Here is a 15,639-nt window from a genome sequence, read left to right as displayed (position 1 = left end):
TTTCGTTACTTTTTAGTGTACTGTTTTTTTTTGAGAATATTTCGTTTTTGGTGTATTTTGTTTTGTTTTTAGTGCATTTTATTTTGTTTTTTTTGTAGTTGCATTGTTAGTGCGGAAAATATGTTTTCGACAATTTTGCCGCAATTATAATTATATCTGTACTATTATAAAAAAGCGTAAACACACACTTCTTTGTTGCCTAAGATGTCAGCAATTACAGCATATTTAATTTTTTTTATTAAAAAGCCCTACACTTACGTCATGCTTTAGGCTATATATTTTCACGCCATTACACTTAGGGGGTAAATATTTTGGATAAAAACCCTAACGTGGGAAAGAGACCATAAGTTGCTGCCAACATCAAGGAAGCAAGATTGTCAAGGTTAGTCATGTCATGTCATTTTGACATTAGCTATTGATAATTTGACAAATGTAAACAATAAAATTAAATTTTCATAATTTCATGCGGATGAAGCCGCGCGGGAACAGCTAGTCATTTATAATAAAAAAAATTTGTACGGTAAATTGTAATTTTTCGTATAAACCATAAACCTTTTCGCGAATTAGAAAACGTTTCATCAACAAAAATCCGATCAAAACTCAAAGATTGTTCGCCGATCGCACAACTGTTTAGTTTTGATTTAATTTCTATGAGCTTATATGGAAATGCACACACAACTCGATTTTTAGTTGTGTAAACAGTTGAATTGACTGCGAAACAATCGACAATCGCACAGTTTTACGATTGTTTAGTCAAAGGTGTACGCTTGCTCTTAACTCTCAACCGTAAAATGCACATGACATACTTGGTAAGCCTTTCACACATTTTTAATTGAACTATAAAATAATAACGTTCAATTCTGAGTGCTAACCGGGTGAAAAGTATTAGTTTAGCTCGTATGGCTTTGATAAGAGCCCATTATGAATACCTCATGTTAGAGCGACGTCGTCAAATTATACAATTTGTAACACGAAAAGGTGAGATTTTATGAAGCATCCAATAGTACAGTCGTGTACACAAGTGTTATTAAAAATTTTAACACTTGTACAGTTTTTTAAGTGAATTATAAAGTGAACCTTTACTTCGATTTTAATCTTGTCGTCAGTCAAATTACTAGTATAAACATAGCAATAACATTAACATCAGGATTCACAAGAGTAAGAAAATGTTCTGAGAAGCTTTTTTTTAAACTATCTCACAACGGATGTGCGATTATTTTGTAACTCGTTCAACTGTTTAGTCGCACAACTAAAAATCGAGTAGTGTGCATACTAGACTATACAATTGTGCGATCATTTAGTTTCAGGTGTTTCGCTCAAAATGTTTTATAGGTAATAAAATAATTCAATTTATTTTATAAAAATAACATAAACTTCACCACATTAAAGCTTTATACTAAACGCAATTTAAGATGCCATAAATAATTTTAATTATTAAGAAACGCGTAAATCATATAAACGAGTATTCATTTAGCGTTGCGTAAAACTGAAGATCGCGTTTGTACTTCGTGACCGTGAAAACATTTTACGATGCATCTTACCATAAAACGTATTAAAATTAAAAATACATGAAAAGTCTAATTACCTTACGTTCATTTGGGAGATATTTCTTTGGGATTGATTTTTATTACAAAGGGATAAGGTTAATTTTTGATAGAGTATTTATAGATATGAAGATGTTATAAAATAACTATTTGAGGTTATAAATGAAAGTATGTAATCATTTTTATTAATGTAAAAGGTTCTTTTGATTAATAGGCTTATTAAATCAATCATACTTTTTCATACTAATATTATATGCAAATGTGTATATTAGAGGAAGTTTGTAAGTAGCGCCAGTGGTGGAGAAATTGAGAAGCAAAAGGTTAGCGTGGTATGGACATATGCGACGAGATGATGGGGACATAAACCAGAAAGTGTTAGGATTGAATGTGGATGGCTACAAAGGAAGAAGAAGACCGAAGAAAGTATGGATGGATTGTGTGAAAGAGGACATGCTTAAGAAAGGAGTGGATTCAGATATGACGGCTGATAGAGATGTATGGAGCAGCACATACTGTGGCAACCCTCCGTAAGGGATAAGGGCAAGTTTATGATGATATGCGAAAGTTTAGATGGATAGATGTTTATTAGAGTTTGTAGTTTAAACAGCTGAACGGATTTCGATGAAATTTGGTATAGATGTAGAGCATAGTCTGAAATAGCACATAGGGTACTCACTTTTGTTTTTTTTAACGCGTACAGAATCGTGGGCGAAAGCTAGTAATATATAAAACGTATTAATAGTGATAAGTTTTGTTAAACAATTGTTAAATTAGCAATAAGTTTGATAAAAAGATCGTCAGAGTTTTTGACATCAGATTGAACTTCTCGGTGTTTGTCAAACTAATAACTTTCATGCACCATAAAATAGACGCCAAATAAACATTAGTGAATGGAAGTGTTAAAAGAATTTGTATCAGATACGAGTATGTAGTAAAACTCCGAGATAAGTCGATAGCTCCCATGAATATAATTTTGCATGTTAGTCTATGTCAACGCATTTTAAATTTTAGTAGGAAAAGTTTAGGTAAAGAATTTATCTCTCCCGTCATCATAATTATTTACTTAGTTTCGACACGCGTAGTGATAGTCTATTCTATCAAAATGTACTTTTTTTCACTCTGTATGTATTTTATCTATTAATAAACATCCTCTTTCTCTCTTAACTTACTTAATTTGACTTACGTTATATCTACAGAAAATCAATCTTGATACCTTACACATAGTCAATCTTCTTGTCTTAATATTTCATCCTATCCAATTCTAGAAGTTCCCACGTCCTATGAGATATCAATTGCTTGTCTTGGTCTTGGTCAAAGACAGACATACCCTCCGCACCAATGCAATGCAATATTTATTTAGTGAGCCTGTATCGAGCTAGAAGGAACTAATGCATTTCATACAAGCTAGGATGTATTCGTATGGTACAAGTTAAACGCTTAGACGGAAAGTGGAATTGAGACTGACACTTTAAAATTTTTAAAAATACACAAATATCGCTGTTTAATAGGATTGCGGTTAAGTGATTTTTAAAGATTTTTGTTAAGACAGGGACATAATAACATTTTTAAATGGTATAATAAGTCGCTATATGCTTTTACGATGTACCACACTTAACTTGTGTGGCGTTGTCCAATTCCTGGATGTTTTATTCATCTCCCTGGGGACTGAGACGCGGCTCTACTCGCGCAGTCGGGGTAGTCCAGTACACATAGACATATTTGTACACCACTATGTATCGATTTATTTTTCTACAGTTGTTATGAATAATTTGACGACTCTACAATTTAGATAATCAAGTTGAAAGGAATTTGAAACAAGTATTAGATTTCCAAAATTTTATTCTGTTTTGTTTGCAGTTAAAAAAATTAAATAGTTAACCAAATTGAGTTTACTAATATATTGTACTAGCTTTTGCCCGCGACTCCGTTCGCGTGGAATTAAAGATAAAAGTAATCCTATGTGTTCTTCTAGAATATCCTCTACATCTATACCAAATCTCATCGTAATCCGTTCAGCCGTTTAGGCTAATAACTCAAAACAAACATCCATCCATCTATAGTTTCGCATTTATAATATTATAAGTAACTTTGACTGGTATATTATGACTTACGACCGGAGCGTACAGAGGCGGATTCTCAAATCCAAAACATATCTCAATCCCGCGTAAATCTAGACCGCAATGTCACAGTAAAGGAGAAAACTAAATAAACAACACAGACTATAAATCACAAGTTAATCGTACAAACAGCGCGTTTATCCGGACTATTGTATTTCTGATTCGGCCTGAAACCTGGCGGCACGCCAATGGATAAATGATGGCCGCTGAGGGCACCTAGTTGGCTACCAGCAGGGTTTAGTCATTGGGCTCAGATTAGTTTAATGTCTGTTAATTTACAAGTGAGTAGCTGTTGCTCGCGACTTCGCCCGCGAGAAATATATAGCCTATTAACAGATAATTTACCTTTCTATCAGTGAAAGAATTTTTAAAATTGGACCAGTAGTTTTTGAGTTATTTCAATATATACAAAAATCCAAAAATACAAATCTTTCTTCTTTATAATATAAGTATAGATAGATATAGAAGAATGACTTATACATTTTCACACGCGCGCTAATATATGGGATAGATAGAAACTAAAATTTTGATCTGCATTTAATCGTTTAAAATCGTTTATTTGGTTTGGAAGTTTTTGATGTCATTGTTTGATTTTATAGCTCGACTTTTTTGTAACTTTTTACGGGATTTTTGTTTCAGTCCCTTATTTTACTCTTGTTATTACTATATTACGTTTTATTATATTACGTTTATTATATTACGTTTTGTTACTCGTATATGTACAATTTGCAAACATTTTGCCTTATCATTAATTTGCTATAGTAAACATTATCAGGGAAATATTTTAAGCGTATATTTCAGGTGTTCCAAATTTCACGAGTAATCCTGTACATCGTTACTAATTAACATGTCTTCCACACGAGCCAGGGGCGCTCAACCTTTGTGCCGAATAATTAAGCGCTAATACATCCAATTTCAGTTTGGGATTAATTGAATTAATAAACTTGCTATCTCGAGTGCGCCAATTTGGAGCTCCCCTTCGCTTTAACAATGTTACCAAGGGTTGAGTACGTCTGACTTACTTTCGCGCTGTCTAACACGATAGGCTTTAGTCCCTTTATCTTAATTGTGTTTAAAATTAACTGTTTATAGCGAAGAGATTAATTCTATAAATGTATGGAACGGGATATTAATCTGAAGCCATGTATTGTATTGGGGAATTATCTTACTAATATTATAAATGCGAAATTTAGATGGATGTTTGTTAAAGTTTGTAGCCTAAACTGCTTGTTCGTGTGAACGACCATGACAACAAGAAGCTGGTAGGGGATCGTTGAAGATCAAGTAATCAATAAAAAAGAGGGCAAGATTAGTAATGTTACCAGAAAGCCAAATGGGATTAGGGCCGCACGTGTCGCCGCGCTAGCATCTAGTTACGTACACTAACGCCTCGTGTAAAGCAGCATGTTTGGTTAGCAGTCAAGACGAAATATAAAGTGATATTCGTACATCTCCACCAAATGCGTTGTCTACCTTTATGCGACGGAGGATGAGACGCATATAAAGAGGATATTTCCCCTTCCTATGCATCTCCTCCGCCGTCAAATCCACTTCCCCTTCACATCCTCTCCTTTAGAAAAATGGTGATAAAGAGAAAGGGACTTAAATTAGGCCTCCGGCACCACACTCATCAGACGAAACACGAAATTGCTTCCATTTCACGCCTGTCTTCTGTGTGGTCGTGTTATTACACCAGGCGTGCCGGCCCTGAAGTGCTAAGATGTTAAAGCAGGCACTACCACTGTTAATTAGACTACTACTTCGTTTTTTTTTTATTCCACTCGGACGAAATCGCAGGCGTAAGCCAATCTATACAAAGCAAACATTTTTAAGTGTGAAATAGTACAATGATAGGCCATATTTTTACTATCTTACTCCCGCAACCCCATGGAATTAAAAAAAATAAAGTTAGTATGTAAGCCTATGTGTTCTTCCAGACTATCCTCCACATCCATACTAAATTACATCGGGATCCATTTAGCCATTAAAGCTACAAACTCAAACATCCATCCATCCATCTAAACTTTCGCATTTATAATATTAGTAAGAATAAGATTTTGTGAAATAAAACCGTTTATTTATAACGTAATGTTAACTGAGATATTTGAGTAACGCTAACCAATTTCTACCACGTAACGAATCAATCACAAAAGTTAACAACAATTACCGTAGCGACTGGCCGGGCCGCCAGCCGGGCTGCCAGCCGGTTCTTTATCCCGGGTCACGTCTGGCTGGCAAATCGGCGCCGGATGTACAGCCGCACGTATACTACAGCTACCACGTGCACGGGGAAAGTACCAAATACAATACAAACAACTTAGACAGAACCATCATACTACCAGAGATTTAAAAATTATAAAAAATTACCTATGTCACTCACAGAAATGTTACCTTTCTCATTGGAATAATTTTTATTATCGGCCCATTACAATCAAACAAAGTTTTCCTCTTTATAATATTAGTATAGAAGTATAGTTTTGATACAGTTTAGTTTATTTTATAACAAAAGAAGGAGCTTATTATAATTTTTTAAATGTTTTATAACATGTCAATACAAGGACATTAAGTGGCCCTAAACTTGACAACTGATGTACACTGCCGGCCAAAAGTTTGAGACCACTTTGTACACAGGTTATAATTTGCAAAATATTTTAAATCTACGTATACTATACGAACAGCTGTGTAGTCTACTAATCATTTTGAATGTCTAAAGACCATTTTGTTCTCGTCTATATTTCTTGAATGACTTGTGTACTACACAGAGTCATTAAGTCCGACACTTAAGGTGTTTAAGTATGTAAACAGATTAACGGTGTCTCTTACTATTTAATTAACGATTCAAAGTTAAGTTATAGTTATTTTTTAATATTAAAATGTCTTTAATTTATAAATCCATAAAGCTCAAGTAATTTTAACAAACTTTCAAAAGCGTAGCACACGCGCTACGTAACAAAGGCTTAGACGGAGCTTTCCCCGCCTACAACTTTGAATACTGATTCGCTAACGTCGATTGAATTGGAAACGTGGCTTGAAATATTTAGGGATTTTCTTTTGGTAGTCTGATTGCTTATTGATTGAGTTTACAAAATTTTGAAACTAAATTAATTTTACAGGCGGAGAATTTATTAATAATGGCCACTGAATACGACTCTGTATAGATTTAAATGTTTTCTTAAAGCGTACGCCCACCTGAAAGTAAAATATTGTACAACTGTTTCTCGCTTAGGTTATACACTAGTTACTTGTCTTTTAGTTATGCAACTAAACAGTTGATTTTTTTTATAACAAAGTGGCAAACGAGCAAGCGACCGCTTCCCATAGACATCTGCAATTGCAGATGCGTTGCCTACCCTTATTCGACATAGGAGGAGACGCACATAAAGAGGATGTTTGCCCTTCCTATGCATCTCCTCCTGCGTCAAATCCTCTCGTTAAAAGAAGAGGGCGGTAAAGAGAAAGGGAGTTAAATTAGGCCTCCGGCACCACACTCACCAGACGAAACACGGAATTGCTTACATTTCACGCTTGTCTTCTGTGTGGTCGTGGTATTACTGGGGGCGTGCCGGCCCTGCAGTGCTAAGATGTTAAAGCGGGCACTACCACTGTGAATTGGCTGCGAAACATTCGACTATCGCGCAACGATTGTGCGATAGTTTGTCCATGGTGTGCGCTCTCTCTTAGTCAGCGAAGAGTTTTAAAGTGGAACTAACCAAGTCTAATTTACATATCGACTTATTAAAATTAGCATTTAAGTAACTAGTAAAGATGTCCCTTTAACTCTAGCTTCTAGTGAGTTCTCTAACACTTTATTTAGCAATAAAACATAGCAGTAAATATACACATATAACGGTGCTAAACACAAATAGCATTTAAAAGCTAAACATGGCATTGAGTAATAAATCAATAGACACGACTACCTACATCTATGCTTACGTATAACCTATCTATGTTTATTTAGACTTTTATATTAATACTAGCTGTTGCTCGCGATTTGGCCCGCGTGAAATTAAATAAAATACTAAAAGTATAGTCCATTTTACTCAGTGATAACAAAGCTTTTTAATAGTGCATGATTGTTTAAAATCGGTCCAGTAGTTTTTGAGTTATTTCAATACAAACAAAAATCCAGAATGCAAATCGTTTCTTTTTATAATATTAATAATTAATGAATTAGTAAAGATAAAAAACGAGCGTCTGTGGCTCAGTGGTTTGAACACTTGACTTGTAATATACAGGTCTTGGGTTCGAATCCCGCGATGTAACAATGTGATTTTCGAATTTTCATATGTACATAAATTACCCGAATTTACCCGTTCTTACGGTGAAGGAAAACATCGTGATGCCTGCACATATCGGCGAAGAAATTCAAAAGATATGTGTCAAGTCAACCAACCCACAGTGGGCGAGCGTGGTTGACTATGGCCTAGTCACCCCTTACTTAGGGTAGGCTCCGAGCCCGTTGGGAACGTATAGTGAGCTGGTGATTTTGATGATAGATAAAAAAGGGTAACACACAGTACTTAGTTATGTAGAATATCAACGATCATAGTAAATTTTACAATAAGTATTTAAAAAAAAAACTCTACAACGCCACACTTCGGGTAACACATGTATATAGAGGCATATGGAAACGAAAAGAGATAAAAAGGTAGAAATTGAGATTACTGTGCTAAGATGAAAATGCCTGTAGACGAAGCCAGGGAACACCTAGTGTTTTTTATAAATCAACTAATTCTAATAACACATTCGAAATCATAAAGAAAACACTGTAAATTATAATTCTCCTACGTTATAAATCAATCGTAACGAATGTTGATGCAAACTACAAAGGGACTGGTGAGCGCCATCTGGCGGCAGTGATATGGAATACATTAAAACAGATCATACGCTGACAGTTTTATGCGAGCCGGCGCGCCGACAGGTCGTATTGTTAACTCCGTAACGGTTTTGTATAATTTCATTCACAATTTGTTATGCCTACCTTTTCACATTATCAAACCTTAAACTTCACCGTATTAAGCGTAATAATACTGTAATAATAAAATTTAAGCGCCAATAGTCTAAAGGTTTGTGGTACGGCCTACCGACCTTACGGTTGAGGGTACGAATCCCGCCATTCGACTGTTTTCGTAAACAATATCCTAGCACAAGCCTAGAACTTAGTTGTAATATTGTCAAATTAACAAAAATATACTAATTTTATATAATAAAGTAACATCATATAGTTAAATGTACATATGCAATTCGAAAACTACATTGGTACATTGCGGGATTCGAACCCAGGACCTGCAAATTACAAAGTGCTTTACGCCTGAGCCACCAATGCTCTATTTTACTACATAATGCAATTTTAGGAAATCATTTATCTTATTAAGTAAATGTTTGGTAAGTTTGTCCGTTTCTTTATAGAATGCAACTGCAACGGGCACGCGCGTCGTTGCCGCTTCAACATGGAGCTGTACAAGCTGTCGGGTCGCGCGAGCGGCGGCGTGTGCCTCAAGTGTCGGCACTACACCGCCGGCAGACACTGCCACTACTGCCGCGAAGGGTATTACCGCGACCCCGCTAAACCAATCACACACAAAAAGGCCTGCAAACGTGAGTACCACTTTTTGTATTAAGGTTGCAAACGAGCAAACGGCCATCTCAATTCTTCGAAAAGCCACTGTCCATAGATGCGTTGCCTACCCTTAATTGAGGAAACACACATAACAGGATATTTTCCCTACGTACGCGTCTCCTCCGTCAAATCCATTTCCTTCCCATCCTTTAGTCTTAAGTGGAAACAACGACGGCTCCAAGGGGTCATTACCCTCCATGAGCTGGTTGGTCAAGTGCTTGACAAAATATATTTACTTATTTTGTCAAGCTTGACCTCGACTATGTGACCCCCGCCCCCTGGCGCCAAAGCTGGAACCAACCTTGAGTGGAAAAGGGACTATAATTAGGCCTTCAGTCTCTATTTGTTAATACTATGTTCGACTCATGCTAACTCATCTAAGTGCGTATGTTGTGATTTTTAATATTGCGACAGAAACACCCAATACGAATTTGAATTATGCACTGTTCACACTTGGCTAAAAACGCAGAACTGGCTTATTCCACTGTAATAGTGTGGACATTACCTAACGCCAGTGAGTCTATACAATTCATGTCTAGTCTACGCACAGTCCAATTTTACTGGCAAAGTGAAAATCACGTAATAAGCTATTTTAGCTTGAGAAATATATTTTTAATTCAGTTCGTGCAATAAAATGTTCAAAGGTCGTTAATGTTTTGCATTTTTGTTGGTTACCGGGTTCTTATTAAAAACAGTATTATTCGACAAAAATTACCATAAAAGGTAAAAACATTTTTAGGTGTTAAAACAGTTTTACGTAATAAAAGTACCGTTTTTTACCAGCCTCCAATTTATTTACAACAAAATGTAATTGAATAACTTTAAGGCGTATTAAACAACATTTTATTGACACCGTAAAAGGGTAAGTCAAAAATAAATATAATTCTTGTAACTTTGACGATAAAAGTAGTGCTGCTGGGTACAGATAAAATAAATAAAAGACGCGTCATAAAAAATGTTATTCACCTGTGAGACGTGAAAGTAAACAGTGTGCAGTCGCCTTTATTTAAAATGTACCGATATATAAATCAGTTGAAGTTTTTATAGCTTGAGGGAGGGAGTGTACCTCTCTTGTACAATGCAGACGACATTTGTTTAACTTTGACAACAGATAAATAGTTCAAACGTTACGTTAAAACTTGACAATTTCTGATTCAACCTTAAATAACGTTACCGTATTTTTAAAATTCATTAAAAGAACTATTGTGCGATTGTCAATTGTTTCGCAGCCAATTCAACTGTTTAGTTGCACAATTAAGGCGGGGTTACGGCAAATTGCGCATCTTTGGAGGCATAGAACAGGATTTCTACAAAGATTTGATTGGTGATATTTTAGTATGTGTAACTTCAGTCCTTTAACTAAAGGCTCGTGGAACAGAATCACGATTGGACAAACTTTTCTTGATAGATTTATTTTTTGAAAATGTGCCTGATTCTGTAAAGAAGCTCATAGGAATCAAAGCGAGACCAAACAGTTGTGCGATAGTTTAGTCTAAGGCACGCTTATAATATTTAACTACAATGAAACATCAATTTTTACTTTTAAATTGTGTTGACATTAAACATAAAATTTTAAAGTAAAGTTATTAATTTCAAAAATTTCAAAACTTCAATAAAAAATATAGATGAACACTAATATAAAACAAAATACGTAAATCAAATAAACAAAACTGTCTAACAATTTATTGTTATACGAGCTGTACCTCGCGACTTCGCTCGCGTGGTATCAAAAAATAATAAAAAATATAGCATATGTCACTCACAGATAAATTACCTTTCTAACGGTGAAAAAATATTTAAAATCGGCTCAGTAGTTTTTGAGTTATTTCAATACATACAAAAATACTAAAATCCAAAAATACATATCTTCCCTCTTTATAATATTTTTATTGTTAAATAAAACTTGGACCAAACAACGAAATAATAACTATCAAACATAACATCAGCTATTCTCAACCTCACAATAGGGTTGGCGATCCCGAAAACTCAATTATTGTAACGAGCCCCGACCGGGCGGTCGCCGCAAGTTTCTCGTAAGTCTATCTTGCGGTAGGGTCGGGGGCAGATTGCACGCACTTTCCGGAAGGGTAATGGACCTCAGAGGTCCAACCTTACCGAATTACCTCGCCTTTTATAGCACCTAAAGTTGGTATCGGTTGGATTGGATTTTTAAAAGTTTTTGCACTGATGTTTTTTGTGTTTTAACTGCATTAATACAAAAAAAGTTAAAACTTTTATCTTTAATGTCGTTCTTAGATAACATTAATTGATCAAATGAATAAGAAAAAATAAAATTAATGAATTTTCTAAAACAACTTTACTTCAATAATATTACCACCCAAAATTAAATGATCAAAAGTATGAATCAATGATTATAATTCTAGTAATTTCCTTTGTAATTTTTTTTATCATACTATTCATTTTAATATTATAAATGCGAAAGTTTAGATGGATGGATGGATGAACGGATGTTTGTTAGAGTTTGTAGCCAAAACGACTGAACGGATTTCGATGAAATTTGGTAGAAATGTAGAGGATAGTCTGGAAGAACACATAAACTATTCACTTTTGTTTTTTTCTATTACACGCAGACGGAGCCGCGGGCGAAAGCTAGTTTCTTAATACAGAGTAATCCACAAAATTTAAAAATTCCCAGTGAAACCGTACCTTAAGAAACATCTTCACCTTCACGACCATCTAAAAGTGTAAGTTCATCAATTCCCCGTCAGCAGAACTGGTCCCTTCCCCATAAAGCCCCTCCTGTCCCCGGGGGCCCATCGCACGCCTGCGCTAACATTTTTATGGGAAAACTACTTTCGGACCCGACCGCAACAAATGGACTGTGGATATTTCGCGTAGTTTATTTTTTTCGACTTTATAGCCTCCCTGGGCTACTGAAAGCTAGTAGTCTACGCCTCAATTTGTCCGGAAAACGTAAAAAGCGTAATTGATTTTTCCCAAGTCATTTCGATTTTGCTTCGACCATAAAATGAGATTGCTTTGTTAGCCGAATTGTTTTAAATGAACTATACTGTTGCGTTGGTATATGTTCACCATCTTCAGCCGCTTAAATACTATTTATTAACTTAGAATTATTATTATTAGTATTTATTAGAATCCCAGTAACTCAAAGGTTAAGCTCATGATTTGCAGTTCGTGGGTTCGAATCCGGTCAATACCAATGTGTTGTTATATTTCCATGTGTACGTTACCCGACGTTCTTAATGTAATACATCATGATACAAACTGCATATATCTGAACAGAAATTCAAGAATTGTGAAGTGAACCTACTGAAGAAGAATCTTCAGTGGGTTATCGTGGTTAACTAAGGCCTTATTACCACTAACTTAGAGCTCGTACACCTTTGACTAAACTATCGCACGACTGTTTCCCGCTTTGATTCCTATGAGTTTATATGGAGGTACACTACTGGATGTTTAGTTGTGCAACGAAACAGTTGAATTGGCTGCGAAACAATCGACAATCGTTAATAAACGTTTCGGGGTACTGCATTACTGTCCTTCCTATCTAATTAACAATTTTACATTCGTGTAGCGTGTGATTGTCACCCGGTGGGTGCAAGTGGCAAAACATGCAACCAGACAAGCGGGCAGTGTCCCTGCAAGGACGGCGTCACCGGCACAACCTGCAACCGCTGCGCCAAGGGCTACCAGCAATCTCGTAGCCACATCGCGCCCTGCATACGTAAGTCAACATAGACAAAATTAACCAAATCACTTTTTAATAGTGAAGGATTTTTTAAGATTGGTCCAGTAGTTTTTGAGTCATTACATGCAAAAATACAAATCTCTCTTTACCTCGAAACTTAATACTCAGTTGACTTTTCTCTGTTCTTTCAAAGATAATGTACACTTAAATGTTCCTTTAACAGTAGTTTTTAGGAATTCACTAAATTTACAATTACTCACAGGTCTTATTGACATTTAACTCCAACAGATTAACTCAATAAATTAATTAACTACAAAAAAAAAACAATCATATGTGGATTTATTTGAAAGAAGACCACTAGCGCGTTGTAAATTACAACTAGCGCCATCTCTTGACCTCACGAATAATGAGATGCAACTGAAAACAAACCAAAAAGATCTACTCACTGTGGTATTTATTGTGATTAAATTGTCACTAACAGCCTTACAAATCAACGCGGTATAAAGTTAAACTTAAGAATAAACTGAGTATAAACAAAATTTGTACTAATATTTGCTTATACTCAGTTTAATTTTTTACCTCATTTATATTTAAGGCTGTATGTTTAACATCGTGTTTGTAGGCTTTGGGGGATGGATATTGTCCAGTAGGAGTGTTTAACAGCGTACTTCTAGGTTTTAGAGAACCTTACTGTGTACAGGTATCCCGCGAGTGGTGACGGCGGTGCAGGCGATGGAGGCGGTGGACGCGGAGCCGGGCCGCGGTAAGTAGTAAGTGGAACTTCTGCACTCGCCTCATCACACCGCATGCACGAGCACTCCTTCACACCGGCACACACTTGACAAAGTTGACTCTTGACTAAGTACGCGTGAAATTAAAAAATATAGCCTATGTTACTCACAGATAAATTACCTTTCTAACGGTGAAAGGATTTTTGAAATCGGCTCAGTAGTTTTTGAGTTATTCCAATACAAAAAACAAATCTTCTATCTTTATAATACTGGTATAGAGTAATTGTTGCTCGCGTCTTCGTCCTCGTGAAATTTAATAAAAAATAGCCTATGTTTTTAAAAAAGCCTAAAGAATTTTTAAAATCGGCTCAGTAGTTTTTGAGTTATTAGAATACAAAAATATAAATCTTTCCTCTTCATAATATTAGTACAGATGATTTCAATACTAGATACGCTAACTTTTTACATTGTACTTGTAAATGAGTATATTGTGACTTTTGTTGATAATCTTGTAGCTTTATAAAATTAATCTATTGTGTGTGAACGAGTGCTCGCCAACGAAGTGATTCTACCTTGCCAAAATTAATTTCAATGCGATTCTTTACTTAGTAAAATTTAATATAAATTAAATTCAAAATAAAATAAATCAATACAAGTTTTACCCGCATTTATTAATGTTATTCAATTGTTAAAATTTCATTTAATTAAATCATGAAATATGTTTAAACGTAAACAGACACTTTTAAAGCATTCTAGTGTTCTAACTTGACAGTATTTGATGTTACAGTAATCTAACCTACATTATCTCTTTACAATCTTGTTTTTAAGATTCTTCACGGGACTAAAAGGTACTATCACTTCTTACAAATTTATTTGCACAATTATTTAGTCGATGTTTAGATGTTTTAAAACAAGATTTTCTTTCCAGGCTTTTTTTAATTCCATCAACATATCAAAACTCATATAATTGTTGTTTTCTGTTTAAAATTTGCAAGTGATTCAGGTAACTTAGTTTCTTAGCTATGCATGTTTTAGCTCGATGTTAAGTAACTTTCTGATTTGCATTTGCATTTGTCTTTAAAATTTATTTAATGTTTTGTTGTCAATTCTTCGGTTTTAATAGGATTATTAATGTCAGTTTCTTTGTATGTATATTGATGAATGTGTATGTATGTATTGTGCAGCAGCGGAGCAGTGCGGCCGGTGCCGCGCCGGCGCTCGCACGCTAAATCTCAACAAGTATTGCAGCCGAGATTACGGTGAGAATGCCCTTTATTTCAGCTATCTGTCTGTCTGTCCGGTTTCCCGTTACGTTGTCCGTTAGTTATTTGGTTCGATAACTTTATATGCGTTTCCGAACCATGAAACTTGAGTTTTACTCCGTTGAGTTTTTCCTGTATTTATTTTACAATATCCAATGAATTTACTATAATTAAAACACTTTTTTTGCACAAAAACTACAGCAAATTAACAGGGTTAGAGAAGTATGCAATAACGAAAGTAATTGTGATCTAATATGTGGAAAGAATCCGAGGAATTGAAAATTTAAATGTAAGTCATTTACATCTGACGTAATTAAGCGCCAATAGCCTAATGGTTTGGGGTACAGACTACCGATCTTGAGGTCGAGGGTTCGAATCCCGCCATTCGACTATTGAATATCATAACCCAGCATAAACTTTTTCAAGCTTACCTGGAATGGTTAAAAGAAAATATCAGTATGCTAACTCTCGCCTGCGACTCCGTCCGCGTAGTATGCTCTTCCAAACTATGCTCTCTTCATCTATCTCATTTTGTAATTGTTTTATAACATGTCAATAAAAGGCCATGAGGTGGCACTAAATTTGACAACATAGTACCCTCCACAGAAGTTACCGGTGAAATAATCTATACTATGTATGGTCTATATTTCTTAAATGTTTTTGGTTAGAAAATATTTCTGTTATAACTTGTGTGT

General features: G+C 35.3%; 1 protein-coding gene across 1 annotated transcript in view; it reads left to right on the top strand.

Annotated features, from left to right (window-relative positions):
* LOC106101675 (netrin-1-like) overlaps positions 1 to 15,639 on the top strand; it is a 97,329-nt gene that overhangs the window by 80,343 nt on the left and 1,347 nt on the right. The window contains exons 2-5 of the mRNA XM_013280983.1: positions 9,071 to 9,259; positions 12,838 to 12,987; positions 13,652 to 13,714; positions 14,867 to 14,997. Of these exons, the coding sequence (XP_013136437.1) occupies positions 9,112 to 9,259; positions 12,838 to 12,987; positions 13,652 to 13,714; positions 14,867 to 14,997 (492 nt within the window). The 5' untranslated portion in view covers positions 9,071 to 9,111. The remainder of the gene's footprint in view (positions 1 to 9,070; positions 9,260 to 12,837; positions 12,988 to 13,651; positions 13,715 to 14,866; positions 14,998 to 15,639) is intronic.

The sequence above is a fragment of the Papilio polytes genome, unplaced genomic scaffold (genome assembly GCF_000836215.1).
Source record: "Papilio polytes unplaced genomic scaffold, Ppol_1.0 DF823958.1, whole genome shotgun sequence".
In the NCBI taxonomy this organism is placed as follows: Eukaryota; Metazoa; Arthropoda; class Insecta; order Lepidoptera; family Papilionidae; genus Papilio; species Papilio polytes.
Note: the sequence above shows the minus strand (reverse complement) of the source record. Positions and strands in the feature narration are given on the sequence as shown.